The sequence below is a fragment of the Lepidochelys kempii genome, chromosome 1, assembly GCF_965140285.1.
Source record: "Lepidochelys kempii isolate rLepKem1 chromosome 1, rLepKem1.hap1, whole genome shotgun sequence".
Lineage (NCBI taxonomy): Eukaryota > Metazoa > Chordata > Testudines > Cheloniidae > Lepidochelys > Lepidochelys kempii.
In genome coordinates, this window is record NC_136380.1 from 88,892,635 (window position 1) to 88,913,994 (window position 21,360).

General features: G+C 40.1%; 1 protein-coding gene across 2 annotated transcripts in view; it reads right to left on the reverse strand.

The window, feature by feature from the left end:
* Positions 1 to 7,738: 7,738 nt before the first annotated feature.
* The window catches only part of SLITRK6 (SLIT and NTRK like family member 6), a 117,407-nt gene continuing 103,785 nt past the window's right edge, over positions 7,739 to 21,360 (reverse strand). For both annotated transcript variants that reach the window (XM_073347610.2, XM_073347563.2), the window contains exons 5-6: positions 14,166 to 14,310; positions 7,739 to 10,719 (exon numbers count right to left, since the gene is read on the reverse strand). In XM_073347610.2, coding sequence (XP_073203711.1) covers positions 8,182 to 10,704 — 2,523 coding nt within the window. In that variant the 5' untranslated portion in view covers positions 10,705 to 10,719; positions 14,166 to 14,310 and the 3' untranslated portion in view covers positions 7,739 to 8,181. The remainder of the gene's footprint in view (positions 10,720 to 14,165; positions 14,311 to 21,360) is intronic.

Sequence of the window (21,360 nt, forward strand, 5' to 3'; positions counted from 1 at the left end):
AGAAGCAAGGGTACTGCCTATATTTCCATAATGTTTCAAAGATTGAATATTATATGTCATGTAAATATTTCTTTTTTGTTTGTTTGTTTGAAAATTTTTAAAATTGCATAAATCAAGCACCCTTGGTCACTGACTGCTTAATGATCTGACTTTTTCACAAATGCAATATAAGTATCTTGGAAAATATGGGAGCCTCAAACACCGGAGGAAAAAGTGAGATTACTAGTGTTTTAAAAATACATATAGAATTGCTTCACCAATCTGTCAGGAAAACATATTTCATGAACTCAGTGACTATATAAATGGCTCACTCCCTAAAAGATTGATAGTTTCAGCATTTTAGTCAATGAGTATGGTTTCTATTTCCTTCCTTAACCCTATATTCAAAAAGCCTATGTTCTGTGTGTAGAAAAAGAACACTCCTCTATTTCTCCTCAAAATGCTTCCAGGTCTATGTGATTGATATCAGCATTTTTAACTGTGTCATGTTCTGGTTTACATGTTCTGTGTTAAAGAAAATTAACCAAGCCAGAGAAAGCTTTAGTTACCTTAGCAAAATATTGCACAGACATATGGATAATCATTGCTGTGAAACTAGCATAGAATGTTAAATTCATGGTTGGGCCTGATCCAAAGTCTTCTGCAGTCAATGGGGGACTTTCGATCAGGCCCAAAGTCTAAAATTAACAAATGTTGAAAGCATGCCTTTCTGAAAGGGATGACTTACTTAGATATTTCTATATGTAAATAATAAATATTTTGTACATATTGTGGACGATTGACTAAATATAACAGCATGAAGTCTGAACTGCAAGAAACCGTTATTGACATCAAATGGGAGCACTGATGGTTCTTAAGCCCATGATGTGCAATTATTAGAAGACCTACTGAACATGATTCAGCCTTAATGTTATTATATGAGACAGCATAAAGATAGCTATCCTGAGCACAGAATCTCCCACTGGGGAGTTCTATATGCATGAATGGCTAATGGATAGGGATTATTTTTTTTAAAATGCATCTCTTTCAGTTGTATGTTATTTAAGGATATGTATCTAATCCACAAGACAATTAAAGGCTTCAGGCCTCATTCACCACTTCCTAGCTCCTAGAGTAGTCATTTACATATGTGCAAAGTGGGTATGAAATGCTATTCTTCTGATTTGTTAGTGTTTTACACCCACCTTGAAATCATCAGGTGCAAATCAGTGGACAGTGAGATTCTTCGTCCGTAAATACATTGTATCTCCTCATTCTCAAATTAAATCTGGATCTCAACCTGATGAAAAATAGTGTCCACCATGTAAATCTACAGTATCTCAGATATTGTTACTTATCTGAAACTTAGACCTCTTCTTAATCAGATTCAAAGATGAAGCTATTTAATCATATTTCAAGCAAAATGTGTATCCTGTATGAAAATGCCATATCAGCTTTGTACTTAAAACAGTGTGAAAATGCTGTTCCAGCTCTTATGCAAAACAAAAATTGAGATTTGGTTTTATGAGCTGACAAAACCCAATTTTATTGCTAATTTAAAATACTAATTTATGGTAACAGTTAAGAGGATACATTTTATCATATATAAGGGGTTCCAGTCCTCTTTTTGTTTGAAAATTATTGTAGGTACTTCTATAGTCTAAATGGTAAATTAACTACATCTGCCAGATTTGTAAGATTCCTAAAACAAATGACCTCAAATACAAACCAATCTAGATACATGTATCTGCAATGAGACTAGGCTAAAATAAAGATAAACCAACATTTGTTATGCAATTTCCTTCTAAAATAATAATAATAAAAAAGACAAAGCTTCCTCTCTCTCCTCTCCCCCCCCATCTTTGTTCCTTCCTAAAAGCACAAATTACAAGTAAGTGGTTTAAAATGTAGACTCGGACTGAATGTACAATAGGAGTTAGGTGCCTAAGTTCCAGTTTTGGTTCCAATGAGATGCACAAAACTCCTGCCTAACCCCTATAGGTGCCTGAATTCACTCAGTGCCTAAGTTTTCAGAGTAAAGGTTCCTTCTGCACCTAAATTTCTTCCTCTGGGCATGCACATTTTTGCCTCATTCTAGGCATCTGGGTACCTGTGTCACATCTAAGCCCCAGAGAAATTCACAAACCAGGGAAGAATAGGTGTTTTGCTGCATGAGGGATTGGATTTGGTTGGTATGCTTAGAAGCTGCCTATTGGACTGTGTCCTGTTCAAAATTTGGCCTGGGGTGGAAATAGTGGTGGCAGTACTCACCTTACATCTTTTAGCCCTGTGATTAGAGCATTTGCCTGGGATGTGTAAAACCCAAGCTCAATTCATCCCCTCTGCCAGAAGGGGAGAAAAATTTCAAGAGGTGCCTCCTATCTCTTAGGGGAGTGCTCTAACCACTGAGTAATAGGATATTCTGATGTAGGTTTCCCACATGTCTCCTGTCGGAGCTGTTCCCCTATGGATAAATAAAGGAGTGATTGAAGCAGGGGGACTGGTCCTACAGTCTCCCACCTCTGAGGTGGATGCACTAACCATTGGACCACAGATTCTCTCTCTCTCTCTCTCTCTCACACACACACACACACACACACACACACACTGCCTCTCTTTCTTTCTTTCTTTCTTTCTTTCTTTCTTTCTTTCTTTCTTTCTTTCTTTCTTTCTTTCTTTCTTTCTTTCTTTCTTTCTGTCTGGCCCATGACTATTCCACACTGGATAGGTACTTAAATAGTCAGTGGGCCAGAAACAGAGAGACTGTGTGTGTGAGAATGATTCTGTAGCCCAGTGGTGAGGACACCTACGCAGGTCCAGTCCCCCTGCTCCAATCACTCTTTCATTATTTATCCAGAGTACAACAGCTTCAGCAACAGAGATTGAGGAGCCACACATCAGACTATCCATAGTTTAGTGTCAGAGCACTCGAATAATAGGTGGGAGATTCGTATTCAAATTCTTTCTCTTTGGGCAGAGGCGGTGAATTGAAACTGGGTTTCCCACACCCCAGACAAGTTCTCTAACCAGTGGGATAAATGTTATAAGGAGAGCGGTGGCCTCCACCTCCTGCTTTTTTCCAAACAGCATAGGTGCCCAACTCCAAAGAGGGTTCCTGCCTGTGAATCATAAGCAGATATAGGTGCCTGCCTCCATCCTGGACTTAAGCACCTATCTCTGTGAGGGGACAGAATTAGTACACCTTCCTGTTGTCAGCACCTCCCACTGGCTAGGTTACGCTGGCTTTTCTGGGTTGCAATCTATGGTCCCTTTCTCTCCCCATTCATTGTATAGGATCCTAATTCAGGCTTTGTGAATCACAGTGATTCTCCATGTGCCTAAAAGTTAGGTGTTGTGATGTTCAGCCTAATTTCTTTTGTGAATCCAGGCTTCTGGAGCTTGTGTATTGCAACACAAACCCTAGGTGCACATTTCAGGAGTTGTATCATGCATATATACTTGCACCCTATTCTTGAGTGACCCTATGAAAAGAAGTAATTCCAACTAAAGAGCACTTGTCCATCACATCATACCATCAAGAACCTGAACAACATCTGGTGTTTTCATTCTTTTCTTATTCTTGAGGTTAGCTGGTTTCTATCAAGTTGTGGCTTTTTCAGAAATTGCTCTGTTGTGTTAAAAAGCCAAGGCTGACTGATAGCAATGAGCTGGAAAGAGAATGTCATGCTGTATCTTTTCAGTATGGAAATTAACTTCCCAGTATTGATTCCAGTAGGTAGCTAATGTTATAGTCAATTTCTGTTTCAGAACAAGAAGGATTTACCATCTATTACTGAGGCATGATCAAGAATATCACAAACCTAGAGCACCATTAAGGGACAAATCCTTTGAAGCAGCACACAGCCTCAGTATCTGATCCCTCTTCCCTGCCCCTAATCCACCCTGGTGGGATCACACAGTGAGCCCTCACAGATCTGGACTCTGCAAGCAATGTGAAAACCCTGTAGAGCCTCCCCAAACTCTGCAAATTCCTGTATACTGGAACAACAAAAGGGGAAATAAAAGAGTGATGCCTCTTCAGAGAATGTTACAGTTGATCTCATCGTCTAGAAGTCAAATGTTTCCCCGCCCGACCATGGTGTGTTTAGCATCTCTACAAGACGAGCCAGTCATGCTAGTGTGCATGACAGAGTGCATTGTGATTAATTTTCCTCATTTTACAGACCACTATTATTTTCCCCTGTGAAACATTAGTTTTCTTTGCAGCAAATGCCTCTCTCCATTAATGTACCAGAAAGTCTTCTTGCACAGATGTCTGGCCTTCCTAGTCAGCCTCATCTCTTCATTTTCTCATTCTTCCTAGGTAACAGATCTCTAGGTAGGTGTCACACAACACCTGCCGTTATGGAAGGATCAATTTTTGGCTTTTATTTCATGTAGAGGTAGGCCTCGCCAAATCCTCAGATTGCTATCATATCAAATGCTGCTGATCTTGGGGAAAGCTTGGTTTCAGGTCTGGATCTTGTGGCTTGGATGCATCCCTGTAAAAAGTATGAACTCATATTCAGTTTGGAAATCCCTTACAAAAATGGTCAAGCAACCACATTAAAAGAGAAGAATGGATTGAAAATATTTGATTAGTCCCATATTCAATGAGCCACTTTTAATAGACTAAAAGTAATTTTATGGTTGAGTCTTTTCTGTTCAAAAGCTTGCAGAGATATCACTGTAGGTAATATATGCATATGCCATTATTAAAGAGGCTGTCAGGACACCTGTAGTAGGAAGAAAAGGGATGAAAACATATATTTGATTTTTATGTATGTTAAAAGATAAGAGGCAGGTTAAAATAATATCTGCAAGAGATTGATGTAAGCTGTGTTTCTTGAGAGAACAGATCTCTCTTGTTATTTAATACATTTTGAGTGCCAAACTGTCAGAAAAAAAATGACAGTGTAAGGTACCCTTGAGGTGCCTTAACAACATAACAGTTATGTACCTGCCAACTGCACCAATATGTCTGCTGAGGTACTGTTCTTGCACTCAATTATTAACTCCAGTACTGACATGAGAAAAAATGAATCCACTTTGTTTCAGACTGTCAGATATGTTGCACTTTCTGGCCTCTAATGTGCGATCTCAATGAAACATACAGAAACTGTTTATCTTTGGCTGTCAATGAAAAGGAGGAGAACATGCCACAACAAGAGGACACTCCATCAGACCCCACCCAATTCCCCAGAAGAGATGCATTTCTGATTGCTGTGATGGAAACATTTCAGAGAACCTTCAGCCACAGGCTTTTCCTAGCTCCTTTTTATTTATTTATTTGTTTTTAATTAGGAAGGGTTGTGGATGACATGTGCCTTACTCCAGTGATCCTTGGATGCTACAACAGCTACTTGGGGCCATTACAGCCCTCTCTAAATGAGAGCCCTCCTGAGGCTGCCCTAATTTATGCAGGGATTGAAAGAGCCCCCAGCAGACCGAGGCAGGGAGGAGGAACAAAGTTAGTCTAAAGCTCCCCTTTCCACAGCTGTGGTGAATGGAGCGCTGACACAACTGAGCATCTGAGTTGCCATGACATAAATTGTACTCAACATTTTTCTGATGCTTTCAGTCTACAGTGAAAGAGCCTATTTTCCAGCATAGTTGTCCTCCACATTCTGCTAAGAAATCTTTAGCAGCTAAATAAAGTGTCATCTATGCAAGTGGCACTTTCTGTAGTCTGAAAGCATTTCCCTCAAACAGAAGCCTGAGGGCTTGATTCTCCACAGCTCTGCGCCATAGCGATCAGAAGGCAGCATTGTACACCCATGTTGCACTGGTGTAAATTACCATACAAGGGCAGAGAAGAATTAGGGCCAACTGATTCTTCCCTGCTTCTTTCTCCAGCTTCCCCTCACCCCTGCTCTGACTTTGAAATCTCTGATAGTTGGGAGGGTTAATGGAAAAAAGATGAGTTTGAGGGAACTAATCCACCTATTTAAACTTAATTTTAATAGAATATTATATATCTAGGGCCTGATCCACAGTCCACAAAAGTCAATTCCATAAACTTCATTACATTTTTAATCAGACCCTTAACAATTTTAATTATTACAACTATCAGTACCTCTTACTACAAGATGGTTGGTGACAGAATTTATTTGTCAGTTTTCTGTAATGATTTCTTTTGAGTGAAACGATGGTAACATTATTGTAGCTGTATTCTAACCAATCACTCTGTTTCTTGCTCTCCTAGAATGCACTGTGGACAAAACTTAAACTATGTTAGGTTTTAGTCATAGCCAGAGCAAACAGCGCTTATTGTCTTGCTACTGCAATTTGATTCTTGGGAGCCAACTAGTTTTACTGTCATGGCAATGTGATGATATCAACAAAATGTTGTTATGGAAGTTTGATCAGATAACAGAAAGGATACAGGGCCAGATCCTCACCTCGTGTAAATCTCTATAGTACCACTGAAGTCAATAGCACTATGCAAACTTAAAAGCCAATAAAATGTAGTTTTCTATCAGAGATTGTGTTCGTTCAGAAACTCATATATAAGAAGTGTGGAGAACTCATAGCTAGGCAAGAAAACTGCAGTAGGCTAAACTAAAGGAAGGGAATCATTTTTTTTTGGCTCTGAATTTATCAAGTCTACAGTTGTTAGTTTTAATCTATATATTTAGAAATCTATTAATTGATTCAGCCTTTAAATAGCTGTGCAATTGGAAATCAGGAAAAAAATATTCATGTGTAGTTGATTTACAAAAGATTTGTTTTAAAAGGAGGAGAAATGCAGGTCAGATTTTCAGTTTGGCACTGTGTCAGTCATGCACAGAAACTGAATGGCCTTATTGCACAGTGAACAAGATGCTTCTGTCCACATGACAACAGAGAGAAGCTTCGTGTTTGATTCCTGAACAGTTCTAAACTTGTGCATGCAGGTCCTGCTGCCTTCTTTTTTATAAAAGTGATTTTTAAGAAAATTATATATATATATATATATATATATATATAAATTCCATTTTTGTTTATAGTGAGCAGTTCTTTGATTTGCTTGAAAGGCACCCAAGAATTATTCCTTGTTGTGAACTGAAAAAAAATACAAAACTGTACATAATAAATAGTTAATATAAATCTAGCTAGACTTTGCTGTAAAATAAAGCTGCAGGGCTCCACACACTAAGCCACTTTTACCTCTTAACAGGAGATGCGCCTTTTTGCTGCTAATGTGTGGCAAAATGTAGAGAATTGATACAAACAACAACAAAATATCCCCCTACCCCATCCCCCTTCCCATATAGGAAAGTTACTGGCCATTGCATACTTATTTCTCTATTTCTGACAGGAATATTCAAAGCCACCACAGGAGCCAATCATATAAAAGAAATCAAACTCACTAGGTGCACTGATGTATTTACAGTTGATTCTCAGTAGCTTTCAAAATTGCCCTGGCTTATGAGTTGCAACACCAGTGATGTACAACATTTTATAGCAGCAGAACAAGGGAAGATTGTCCAAATTTGAGTAAAACTGTCAGATAGGGAAAGCAGCAGAAAGTTTTGTTGTTGTCTCTTAAATTGTTGGTAATTATATTTATACATATATTTTCCATCCACATACTGTAAAAATTTGATAAATGAAGTCCCATGTAAAAGATACTTAAATATTTGCAGGCATTGGGTGCCTATACAATTAAATATCTTTCATTTTTTTTTCTTTTCTTTTTTTCTTTTTAACTGATATTTAGTATGACAAAGCTTCATTTCCTTTTGTATTTATTATAAGGATATGGTAAGTGCAGTTGTAGACAATGTTCACATATGTGGTGTATGTACTAATACCTAATCAATACATATTAACCTTTATAACTATATAATCAGGTACTTAAAAAAGTAGTCCAATTAAATTAAGAGAAAAGAAAGAAGTACAAGTAACATAAAAGGTTTATCCTAGGTTAGGTACAGAATGGGCAGTGCCATACAGGCCTTTTAACCTGGCCCCCTAAAGGAATATGGTAATCTTCCTGCCACAGTTCAATCACACAGAGATCATGTTTCACTTGGGGTAAGACATATTGCCTGCAAACTTCCCCATGGCTTCCCACAGTGATCCCTGAGTTTTTTGTTAGGATTACTGCTGTGCTTTAGTCCTGATGGATGATACATTATTATAAGGCACTTTTATTTACAATGTTCTTATTTAAAATAGAATTACAGATTTTCTGTCCCAATCCAAAGTAATGTCATTTTATGTTTGCTGTTCCAGGACTTCCAGGTAGTCAGGCTCAGCATGTAAGTTAGCTTTGAGCTCAAAATACTCATTTTTAGTCTGCTCAAGCAACACCCTTCTTGGTCTGGAGTACATTAGTGTCTCCATTAACTTTAGCTCCTCATGTGTTCCAGGATAATGTACTTCCATGTCGGGCTGGAGCTGGACAATATTTTTTCTTAGATACTCAGTGATTCCTAGCTGCTGGAGTTCTCTTTCTTTCTCAAGAATGTTTCTGTATAAAGAGCTGGCATCTTGAAAGGTCAGAAATTCAGCTGATTGGTCTGTACATTTGTACTTGACATTTGAACCTGTGAGAGGAGAATTGTTCTCTCTTTCCAGAAGACTTCTGCAGAGATGTTTGGAATCATTCACATCCTTTTCATTTCCCTCCTCCTGTTGTTCTGTCTGTTTGGGGCTGAAGGATGGACTTCGATAAACTTGAACCATGGGGCTGATCATGCGTTGCTCATAGAGAGTTGGTGCTGGCCGCTCAGTTGTATGGTGTGTTGTTTTGTGACCATACATGCTGTACTGCAGATGAACTGGGCTACTGTCCCTCATATGTTCATCTGCCTGTTTCTTTTTGTGTCTTCTCCGCCGATGCAGAACAAGGACAACTATTCCTGCTGCACAAAATACAAGCATAATAAACACAATTAGGAGCCCTAGGATTAAAACAGAAAGTGGGACAGCATCTGTAAGTGATCGAAGAATAGTGATCGCAGTATTGGTTGTTGTAGAAGAAGTTGTCACAACTATAAAGCTAGCATGGGTTGGTAGGGCTTGGCTATTTATTAGTCCTGGGCATAAGACTTCAGTGTTCAGAGATTTCAATTCTTTTTTTGCTAGGTGCCCTGGGGATTTACAGAAAATGTCACCCATCACGATGTTCTTACTCAACTTTTGTATCCACTGCTGCAGCCCAACTGAATCACAAGTACAGTCCCAAGGGTTGTCCTCAAGTTCAATTTGTACAAGCAAATCCAGTTCATCCAAGACAGTGCTCACAGGCAAATGGGTAAACTGGTTTGTTTTGAGGTTTAGCCTGGCTAGTGGCACCCCTGAGAAAACATGGGGTGGTAAAGTTTGAAGAAGGTTGTTGTTTAAATATAACACCTTAAGTTTTATCATCATGTTAAATGTCCCTGGCAAAACTTCCTTGATGGCATTGTATTCAAGATACAAATACTCAAGGTGCTGAAGACCAAGGAAGAGACTCTGACTTAACTTTGTAAGATGATTGCCATTTAGATATAGCTTCTGCAATCTTGTTAGATTCATTAATGATCCTTCTTCAAGGATTTCAATACGATTGTTTCCCAAGTGAAGCATTTCCAGGCTAGCATAGTCCACCAGATCTGATTTCAGCAATGTTTGAATAATGTTTCCAGCTAGAATAAGCTTTCTAGGATTTGGAGGAGGGGGACCTAAATCAGACAAGCTTTCGATATTTCGCTCCTGGCAGTGAATTAGAACTCCTGACAGGATATGGCTGGTGCAGTGACAGGGTACAGGACAGTATATTCCTGGAAGCTGAGTAGCTGGCTTTGTGGCATGAAGCACTAAACCTGGTTCCTTGGTAGGAGCTTTCAGGACAGGGATCACCTTTGCTGGTAGGTGACTATCACTTATAGATGTGGTTACTACCCAGGGCAAGGACCCTGAAGGATCTTCAAGTTCATTTATAGGGTTAGTGGGACAGAGCAATTCTTTTTTTAATCTTCTTAGGATGCTCCCTTTGATAATAGGAGGGCTGTTGCACACAACATCACCTATTATAGACTGGGGAGGCATGTTTTCTAGCCATATCTTCAGCTGCAGTAAGTCACAATTACAGGCCCATTTGTTGTCTTCCAGCTGAAGGTCTAGTATTCGACCAATATGCTCTAAAAAGCCTACATATGGCAGAGTCTGTAACTGGTTTCCACGAAGATCTAAGTGGGTCAATGGCACAAAGCGAAATATATTAGGAGGGAGAAACTCAATGGCATTGTCATTTAAAATAAGAACTTTAAGTCTGTTGAGTTTGCTAAAGGCACTTGCTTCAATCACGGTGATGAAATTGTTGTCTGCTTGAAGAAACTCCAGATTTTCCAGTCCCTGAAAAGTATACTCTTTAAGTATTTCTAAAGAATTGTGATTGATATGAAGTTGCTTAAGAAGACTGAGACCATTAAAAGCTCCAGGCTCAATATCTACAATATTATTAAATCCAACGTGTAGTGAGATAGCATTGATGAGGCCAGCAAAATCATTCATATGTAACATGGTCAAGCCATTGTTCAGCAGGTTAAGATGGAAAGGCTGTGATGGTGGGACATTTATTTGTGATAACATTTTGATACCTCTTTCTTCACAGTTTATAATCAAGATATCATCCTTTTCTTCACAAGAACACAGATTCTCACAAGATCCTCTCGCTGAAGACAAAGAAGGCTGAGATTGGAGTAAATCCGAGGCAACCACAACTGAACATAACATAAAAATCCAGAGCTTCATTGTTGCCAGTAGGTTCTGTAAAATAAAAATGAACTGAGTGTATCATTTCATATTTAAAAAAAAACACTTGAAAGTACCCCAAGCTTACCTAAAAAACTTATCCTTAAAAAAAAGATATTGTATTCTATCAAATATTTTAATGATTCTTTAAGAAATGCAACACATGATTAGTTCTGACCATTAAATATAGCATGAAGGTCATAACACAGAAGCCCTTCAGTATTTTTAGGTTGTAACAACACAGCATGCAGGGCTCATGAAAATTATGTTCTTATTTATGGAGTGCCATATACGTACATGGTGCTTTGTAGGCAAACAAACAAGCAAACAAAAAGACAGGTCACTGCCCCAAACTGCTTCCATCAAGGTTAATATAAAATATTATATTTTCACCTTTGATGATGGGCTTGCAGTGCTGCAGTTTTTAGGAACTTGCAAGAGATAGATATTAACAGGCTACATGACTGAACAGAAGTTTCATAATAAAACAATCTCGGTTCGGTTCCAACAATCTATTGTCTATCAAATGTTTATTCAGCCAGCATGTGGAGGGCTTTTTCTTTGCCTGTTTCTGCAACTTATCTGTAAATTGAAATGGAACTTCTTCTGCAATCCTAATACCTCCAAAATTGAGAACAATTAGTGATTTTTCCTTTTGTTTAAATATGTATGTGCTGTGTTTATAGTTTAAATATAGCTGTGGGTAGATGTACATATACACCCTACCCACGCATTCATATCTTTAGAGAGATTATACACACGTTTTATACATATATGTATAATATATTTGTGCATTCAATATCTAAACTAAGTTTACTAGCAAAAAAAGAACAAGAGTGAAGTACAAATAGAAAGAAATAGGTAGGCAATATACAGTATATTGAATAGGAAATTTTCTTCTTAATAATGAATATCATTCTAAAATGCACAAAGCAAGAGATTTGTCATTAACAATTAGCAATGATGAATGACATCATCTGCAGTGTGTCATTTAAGCTATTATCTTGCAAATGATTGGTCTCAAACTTTAGGATGCATGAGAAATGCATCAGAACTGTCCAACTATTAAATCAGGAACAGAAACTGGTGAACATTATATATTTTCAATTAAGTATCTGTTTTGGCATGGTTCTCACTGAGATGAGATTAGTTTGTTACTGTTCATATGAGGGTTCTGCATGTTTCTTTTTTCATAGCAAGGTTGTCTAATTGCCAAAGAGCAAAGATACTTATTGTTGCATTAGATGAAGTCACGTCTGTTTATAATCTATTATTAAAGGAAATACTTCCACATTTCCAACAAGAAAAGGTTCCTACTCTGAAAAGATTGATTTGAAACACATTATTTCATTCAAGAATCCCCCTTCAGTGCACTATTTCTTCCAGAAGTGAACAATATTGCTTGAAGAAATCTGTGTCATAAAGGTCACTTGATCTTTTTAAGTGAGCTATTGAAACATGCTTTGCAGAGCAGAATGTCATCACACAATTAACCCGCAGAATTGCTGCTTTCTGAGGAAGTTGCAAGAATCTATGTAATTATGTTTATGAACATTCTCAGAATTTGGTCATATATTTTGGCATCCCATCAGCCATGTCTTATTCTTAGATGCATATCTTATTCTTACAGGACTACTCATTTAGGCTTCATTTAGCCTACTAATCTAGACTTCTCTTGCAACTTGATAAGAGGACTTTCACAGGAGGCACTCAGATACTACCCTTGTGAATGCTACTGAAATGCTTATAAATCAGTAAGCACCAGTTTGTGCACATTGAGTAATATCTTACTCCACAGTTGTCCCACAGATTTCAGTGGATAAAGGTGCTTCTCATCATGAGGAAAGGTGACAGAATCTGTCACTAAACTTATTTGATTCATGTATCTTTTTCAGTAGAAACAAAACATGTTTTTTGTTGGATCATAGAGTAGTTCTTGAACATAGTCTATTCTAGTTAACTGGTTTTCTAGTTAACTGGTTAAATGTAACTTACATCGTGTCTGAGCCTCTGGTTTTCCATAAAGTATTGGGAAACACCCAATATGCAGAAATCTTATTCCAAAGGATTCAGATTAATGCCACCATGATATTGTGTTCAAGAAAACTGTATTCATTCATTCACTAGCATTCTTTTCAGTAACCTAAGGTGAAAAATGAAGCTTCTGGTAACAGTTACCTATAACAAACCAATTTTGTTGCTAAGTAGCCTTTATTTTCTGTAACTTGTTTCTGTATCAGGGCACCAGCATAGTTGTGCATTGTATTTAAATTGTAGTTTTTATGAGGGCCCAGAGCAAAATCAAGTGAAATAAATCAAAATACATTAATCTGAAATGCATGTTGCATTTTAATACATATTTAAAAAATCATTTTTTTTAAAAAAATCCAAGACCTCTCATCATTTTTCAAAGATGAAAGTAAGAACATTTGTAACCAATTGGAACACATTCCTATTTTAATCATTAGCATACTTTTGCGGGGAACATTGCAAAAATTCTCTCTCTCTCTCTTGCTCTCTCTCACACACACACGCACACAGTAGAAAGACACTGGGAACTTCTACATATTTTGTAAGTATTGGGTGAGAACTGATTGGCATGTCTTTTTAAATGTTCAGTCTGTGCACACAGGAGCAAGTAAATCTAGCCTTAAATGGGCTCCACTCTTATTTTAAAATAGCAGATGCTTTACTGTAACAGATGATTAACATTGTGTTGAGAAAACTCACAGTAAAGATTGAATATACATTTTATTTTGAAATACTGGACTAATTATTATCCTGTTTCATTTAGTGAAGTGTTATAAGAAATATCAGGTGGTAACTTAGTTTTCATAACTGCTTACTGTAATTGTTCTTTTCACAGTTTTTATTAAAAAAGATTTGTGACTTCCAGAGTCTTTCCTACCAGGCAAATTTGCAGTATATATAGAAGTAGTGAGTTATGAGTCCCTTAAGGCAAATTTGCAATACGCTTGAGAAGCAGTGAAATAATAAAATCTTCTTTAAAAAAAAAAGTCTTTTTTATTTGATCTTACTCTTCATACAAATATGTGTAAAGTGAATAGGGAAGTACTCCAAAGCCTCCGGTAAAGAAAGGGGAATGTGCAGTATATAAAACCATTCAAGCCTTCTTGTTAATTCTGGATATAAGCACAGTTGGATGATGTATTTTAAGAGTAACGTCATACTTCAGAAAAACACTTCTTTAATCCATGCTACAGTCTAAAACTACTCTCTCTTTGCCAGCTGAGCGACTACATGTATTGAAAACTGTTCAGTGAAAAACGTACCCGGAACAGTGCTTGAAATATCAGTGGGTAAATCTATACAGATTTCTATCATTTAACTGTAAAGTTAACCAAAGTAATACAGAAAAATAAAATCAATTGGTGTGAAAGACCCAGAGAAAAAGTGAGGAAATTCACTTGAGATAATTAGCTAACTGGAAGCTTTCTTACCTGTACAGAAGCAACACTCCCTGACACGATCAATAATGCACAATTGGAGTAGATGTTCAAATGCAATTCAGGTTCTCTTTATAAAAAATGTACACTTTCTTCCAAATTTTCAGTTTGCTGCAAGCTTTTATACAGCTCCAGCTGCCTAAAGTTAAAAGTCCGTGTCAGAAAACAAAGTACAGAGCATTTCACTGGGAAAAAAAATAATACATAAAATCTCTCAGGCAGAGTGCACTGTATACCATCCTGAAAGCAGTTGTCCCTTTTCCTCAATTAAAATTCACAGCATACTTCCCATCTATGCTGACTTTTCTGCATATAGTTAACCATTTGCAAGCTTTTGGATGCAGTAAATAAACAAGATGTTCAGCAGAGCTTAAACTGACCCCTCTTGGTTTGTTAGATTTTTAGATCCAAGCTGCTTCTGCTTCTGTGTTCTCTCTCTTCTTTCTAGTCTTTCTTGTTACCTCAGTTTGTTATTAGTCAGATTGCCAGGGGCTGGGAGGTAGGCGTAAATAAAAAGACTTCTTGGCTTTTGGCTCAGCCTTTAAGCCCTTCCCCTTCCCCATCAGAGAGCTTTAATCTGCCAGTGTCATTTAACACAAGATACAGCTCCACCTTGGGACAGCTCAGCTCCACCTCCTCCTGCAATTTGTCTCACCTCCTCTTTTCCTGTTCTAATTGAACCTTCTGAAAATAAAATCCAGCTAAATCTTCTGTAGATCACTTAAGATCTATTAATGGCTGATTCTGCAAGACAATAAATCTCTACCACAGCTCCTGCAGCTTTTTCTGTTTGCAGACATACAGTAAATGTAAGATCTTTTTGATATGTATTTTAAATGCTGAAAATACCCCCGAACCAAATGCACAAATCCTTGTTTTCCACCCAACAGTAGCTATCATAAGACAAGGGAAAAGCTTATCTTCCTCTGGAACAAAATGCCTGTGATAATGATATGAAGGATTTATAAAAATGTAAAGCTGCACATTAGATCTTTACTCCAGTTCATGCAATGTGGTAGGTTAAATAGTTGCGAGGGGTGTGTGTGTGTATGTGTGTGTGCAGCAAAAAATGTTTATGGTACATTGGTGTTTATGGTCATAGAGTGATTGCAGCGAGTGCACTTTAAAAATCCCCCCTCTTCTCTAGTGGAGGGAGTTTCAGCTTGATTTTAATTGACTGTTTTCCAGATGTTAGGATAATATATTGGTATTAATGCACATGGTGTTGTATTATTTTTGGCATGAAACAACGTGTTTACAAAAAACGACTCTTTTTCCTTCTTGAAATCAAGCTAATATTGAGATAATATTTACTTTGGGGTTCTAAACAAGTAATTATTAATAACTGTTTATTATGTGGAAGAATGCAAGGATTGTATGTCCCAGAATTGTTATCAGCCAGATTCTGACATCCTTATTCATGCTGAGTATTGCATTACTCTATGAGTAGTCTTGTTGACTTTGTAAGGGCTATTTGTGGAGTCAAATACTATTCTATGTGACTAGGATTATCAGAATCTTGTCCAGTTGTAAGTGTACATTAATTTTAGGTTCAGCATAATTAGTTCTTCATTATTTCATTCCCTATGTATAAAATACTGTTATTTTTTAAAAAAAAAAACATTTCAGAATGATTAGAGATAAGAAATAATTCATCACAAATAATGTATTCAATAGACTTTAATCCTTTTTTCTGCTTACAGATATCCACAAGCTGATCTCAGTTTATTCAAATGTATGTCTTACTTGACAACATTTGACAAACATTTTGAGAATCTTATTTAAATCACCAGATTGATTGCAAATGGTTTTCTGTGAATATACTGGGGTTCTTGGCTAGTTATGACTGGTCAAAAAAGTTAAATGATATTCTTTCTGATTTGCACTCCGGGTATGAATACTTGTGCCTAGTATTAACGTTTGCTTTTTGGTTGTTCAAGACAGTAAAACAAATAAAAAATGTTCACAGAAATAAACCACATTAATTTAAAAATTTGGCAGAGTAATCATGGAACTTTTTTGTAGTCTCTCCCGCTTCTAAAATTAATGGGCCAGTTCAGGCGTGTCAGCTGGCTTTATAAAAATATTGCCATTGACTTTTTTTCCCAAAAAACCTTTAAGATTTAATACCTGGTAAGTGATTTTTATTAACTAAGGTCTTGATCCTGCAACTGCTTCTGCATGGACAGACCCCTGAACTTATGTGCGGACAAGGTCCAATAATGTATTCATTGCAGTGAAATTCAAGTATTTCCTTATGTCTCTGTTATCTAGTAATCAAAGAAAATAATTACAACTAATGTGACTAGTGATCCTGCACTCGGGTATATGTCGATGAACTCCCACGTCCATACAGAAGTCCATTGGGTCTTCAGTGGGACTCCATGCAGTTGCAAATATCTGACCATATAGCTCCAACCACAGGACAGCATCTGTACACCTAATTTTAAATTATATAATTGAAGCTAACAAAAGGTCTAAATAAGAAAGGACAAAATCAATTGCTTTGCAAGAAAAAATTACCAGTCCAAGGAAACTTAATTTTTAAAGTACCTAATTGCAAAATGTAATTGAGAGATGTTCTCCCTAAACAGGGCTGCTCTTCAAACATTCACCTTATCAATCACTTTCACTGTTCTAAAGTTTGTGAAGCTGCACTAAAATATCCACAACTGTCAGCCTCATTTATTTCCCAAAGGACCTAAAGGTTTTATGGCACTCATTGTTCTTTACCTTTTCACAAAGTACAGTATCTTCTCCCAAGAGTGGCAGGTTTGTAGAAATTTTTGTGGTGCCCAGAACCCGCCCCCTAAACTCTGCCACCCCCACCTGCCTAAGGCTCTGGGAGGGAGTTTGGGTGGCAGGAGGAGGTTTGGGGTGTAGGCCCTGGGCTGGGGCAGGGGATAGGGGTGCAGGAGGCTTGCAGGGTGCAGGCTCTGGGAGGGAGTTTGGGTGCAGAAGAGGTGAGAGATTGGGCTCTGGGAAGGAGTTTGGGTGGGGGAAAGAGCCTGGGGTGCAGGCTCTGGGATGGAGTTTGAGTGTAGGAGGAGGCTCCGTGCTGGGCAGTGGGTAGGGGTGCAGGAGGGAGTGGGGGTGCAGGCTCTGGGATGGAGTTTGGGTGCGGGCTCTGGGCTGGGGCAAGGGGTGGGATGCAAGAGGGGGTGAGGGGTGCAGGCTCTGGGAGGGAGTTTGGGGGCAGAAGAGGATGTGTGGGAAGGGGTGGGGGTACAGGCTCTGGGACAGAGTTTGGGGATGGGAGGGGGTCTGGAGGAAGGGGGTGCAGGCTCTGGGAGGGAGTTTGGGGGTGGGACAGTGTGCGGAGGGAGGGAGTGCAGGGGTGAGGGCTGTGGGGCTGGGGATGAAGGGTTTGGGGTGTGGGGTGAGGGCTGTGGGGTGGGGATAGGGATGAGGGGTTCATGATGGAGGATGGGGCTCAGGACTGGGGCACAGGGTTAGGGTGCAGGAGGATGAGGGCTCTGGCTGGGGCTGGGGATGAGGAGTTTGGGGTTTTGGAGAGGCTCAGGGCTAGGACAGAGGGTTGGGGAGTGTGTGTGGGGGGGTGAGGGCTCTGGCTGGGGGTGCAGGCTCTGGGGTGGAGCAGAGCTGGGGATGAGTTTGGGGTGCAGGCAGGCTTCCGTGGGTGTGGAACCAGAGAGGAGGACTCCCCTCAGCCCTCTCCCCACCAGCAGCAGTGAGCTCCGGGTGAGGGTTCCCCTTTCATAGAATCATAGAATATCAGGGTTGGAAGGGACCTCAGGAGGTCATGTAGTCCAACCCCCTGCTCAAAGCAGGACCCATCCCCAATTAAATCATCCCAGCCAGGGCTTTGTCAAGCCTGACCTTAAAAACTTCTAAGGAAGGAGATTCTACCACCTCCCTAGGTAACGCATTCCAGTGTTTCACCACCCTCCTAGTGAAAAAGTTTTTCCTAATATCCAACCTAAACCTCCCCCACTGCAACTTGAGACCATTACTCCTTGTCCTGTCCTCTTCTACCACTGAGAATAGTCTAGAACCATCCTCTCTGGAACCACCTCTCAGGTAGTTGAAAGCAGCTATCAAATCCCCCCTCATTCTTCTCTTCTGCAGACTAAACAATCCCAGTTCCCTCAGCCTCTCCTCATAAGTCATGTGTTCCAGACCCCTAATCATTTTTGTTGCCCTTTGCTGGACTCTTTCCAATTTTTCCACATCCTTCTTGTAGTGTGGGTCCCAAAACTGGACACAGTACTCCAGATGAGGCCTCACCAATGTCGAATAGAGGGGGATGATCACATCCCTCGATCTGCTCGCTATGCCCCTACTTATACATCCCAAAATGCCATTGGCCTTCTTGGCAACAAGGGCACACTGCTGACTCATATCCAGCTTCTCGTCCACTGTCACCCCTAGGTCCTTTTCCGCAGAACTGCTGCCTAGCCATTCGATCCCTAGTCTGTAGCTGTGCATTGGGTTCTTCCGTCCTAAGTGCAGGACCCTGCACTTATCCTTATTTCCCCCCCTCTCTCCTCCAGCAGCACACTCACCCCGAACCACTGTCACTGCATGTGCTCCTAAGGCCCCTCTCAGGTCCAGAAAACCCCTTGCCTCCTCTGTGGTGGGTGCGGGGGGTGGGGATGCTGCCATCATGTGTGTGCCCCCTCCCCTGCTGCTGCCCCTCACTGTAGCCTCACTGGGGGTGAGGGATGGGGCTGCCCCTTGCCCAGTGTGGGGCAGGAGAGGTGACTGTGGGCTGGGGGGCCCCCTGTGCTGGTGGAGTGTCCTGTCGGAAAAGTGAAGGGTTCGAGGCAGAAGGGCAGGGGCAGGGTCAGCCTGCCCTGTCACTAGTGGAAGGGGAGCACTAGGACCCTGTGGTGGCAGTTGATGCCCGGAGCCAGAAGAGCGGAGGCAGCATGGAGCTTCAGGGGAGAGGCAGGGATGCTCCAGGGGCCTGGGGGAGGTGCACGGGGGCAGCAAGTGGGGCCGGGACACACTCGGAGGAGGTGCGGGGCGGGGGAGCAGGCAGGGCTGGGGGAGAGACCTGGCCCCAAACATTGGTGGAACTGGGCCCCGGGCCCTGAATATTGCTGGAGCCCATACAACTTGCCTCCCCTGACTTCTCCATATTACAAATAAGCACACAATATCTTTCTTACCATACATACTTTCTGTGTATTTTTTTCCAGGGCCAGAGAATTCTCTGCATTATTATATGTACACATAAATATGTAAATTATAATACCTGTAGAGATCCAACTTCAATCCATGAAAACAGGGATATCCAGAATTAAGGCCTTGTGTTTCATTCTTTATCCAGTTGTTGTGAATCATTCTTTGTTATATCATATCTTGTATGTGACATTGCACATTGACCCTGCTAGATTTAGGCATTTCATATAAGTTTAAGAAAAAAATTACTTGACTCTGAATTGCATGATTTGTAAATTTCAATATAATCAAAATATGGCAGAAGTTCACCTGGCATTCTCTATTTCCCTCTTAATTCTGTGTTACTTAATGGTACCCTCACTCCAATTTCACAGAGATTGGAAGTTTCTCCTTTGAAGGGTAGGTAGAAGTCCTTAGAAAACAATATCAATCCTTTGCACTCACTCTCATCCAAAACATGAGTGCACCACCTCCAAAATACTTCCAAGAACTTTGTCAAATTGAGGGATATTGGATCCAAACTTGGGAATGAGACTCAAAGTTATGTTGGACCCTGTAACATTACTTTGCTATAGATATTTGTCTATTGTTTGTATATTTTTTTAATTACAATGTTTAAAAACACAAGAGAGCACAACAAGGGAGAGGGAAATCTATCACTGAAATAACTGGTTCTTCAGTTAATGGTGATAATGGCTCCTCTGGTGCATTTACTGTCTCAATGGAAATGTAGAAGAATCTCCCATTATTCACAGTTCATCCACACCTATCAATATGCACTTAACCAGCCATTAATCTGCATATAGAATGCTTGAGCTAAATACTGCCTCTTACCATATTTGCAACCAAGCCATTGGTTTGTCTGCAGTGTACGGGATCAGATTGTATTGGTGGGCTCTCAAGTGCTCCCTTTTTCTACATTTCCGATGAGGAAAGGGAAATTACTTACCTCTGTAACTGGAGTTCTTAGCCCTGGTCTACACTACGAGTTTAGGTTGGATTTAGCTGCATTAGATCGGTTTAGCCCTGCACCCATCCACACTAGGAAGTCATTTTTTCCCGCCTTTAAGGGCTCTTAAAACCGGTTTCTGTACTCCTCCCGGACGAGTGGATTAACACTGAAATCAACCTTGCTGGGTCCAATTTAGGGTATTGTGTATGCAATTCGACGGTATTGGCCTCTGGGAGCTATCCCAGAATGTTCCATTGTGACCACTCTGGACATCACTCTCAACTCAGACGCACTGGCCAGGTAGACAGGAAAAGCCCCACGAACATTTGAATTTCATTTCCTGTTTGACAAGCGTGGAGAGCTGATCAGCACAGGTGACCATGCAGAGCTCTTCAGCAGAGATGACCATGCAGTCCCAGAATCGCAAAAGAGCTCCAGCATGGACCAAACGGGAGGTACTGGATCTGATCGCTGTGTGGGGAGACGAATCTGTGCTATCATATCTCTGTTCGAAAAGACAAAATGCCAAAATATTTGAAAAAATCTCCAAGAGCATGAAGGACAGAGGCTATAACAGGAACCCATAGCAGTGCTACATGAAACTTAAGGAGCTCAGGCAAGCTTACCAAAGAACCAGAGATGCAAAAGGCCGCTCTGGGTCAGAGCCCCAAACATGCCGCTTCTATGATGAGCTGCATGCCATTCTAGGAGGTGCCCCTAAACTACCCCAGCCCTGTGCGTGGACTCCGTCAATGGACTCTCACGCAACAGGGATGCAGATTCTGGGGACAAGGAAGATGGTGAGGAGGAGGAGGTTGAAGCACAGCAAGCAAGTGGAGAAACTATTTTCCCCGACAGCCAGGAACTGTTTTTCACCCTGGATGTAGTACTCTCCCAACCCACCGAAGGTGGGCTCCCGGACCCTGAAGGCAGAGAAGGGACCTCTGGTGAGTATACCTTTGTAAATATAATACAAGGTTTAAAAGCAAGCGTGTTTAATGATTAATTTGCCCTGAAGACTTGGGATGCATTCGCGGCCAGTACAGCTACTGGAAAAGTCTGTTAACGTGTCTGGGGATCGAGCAGAAA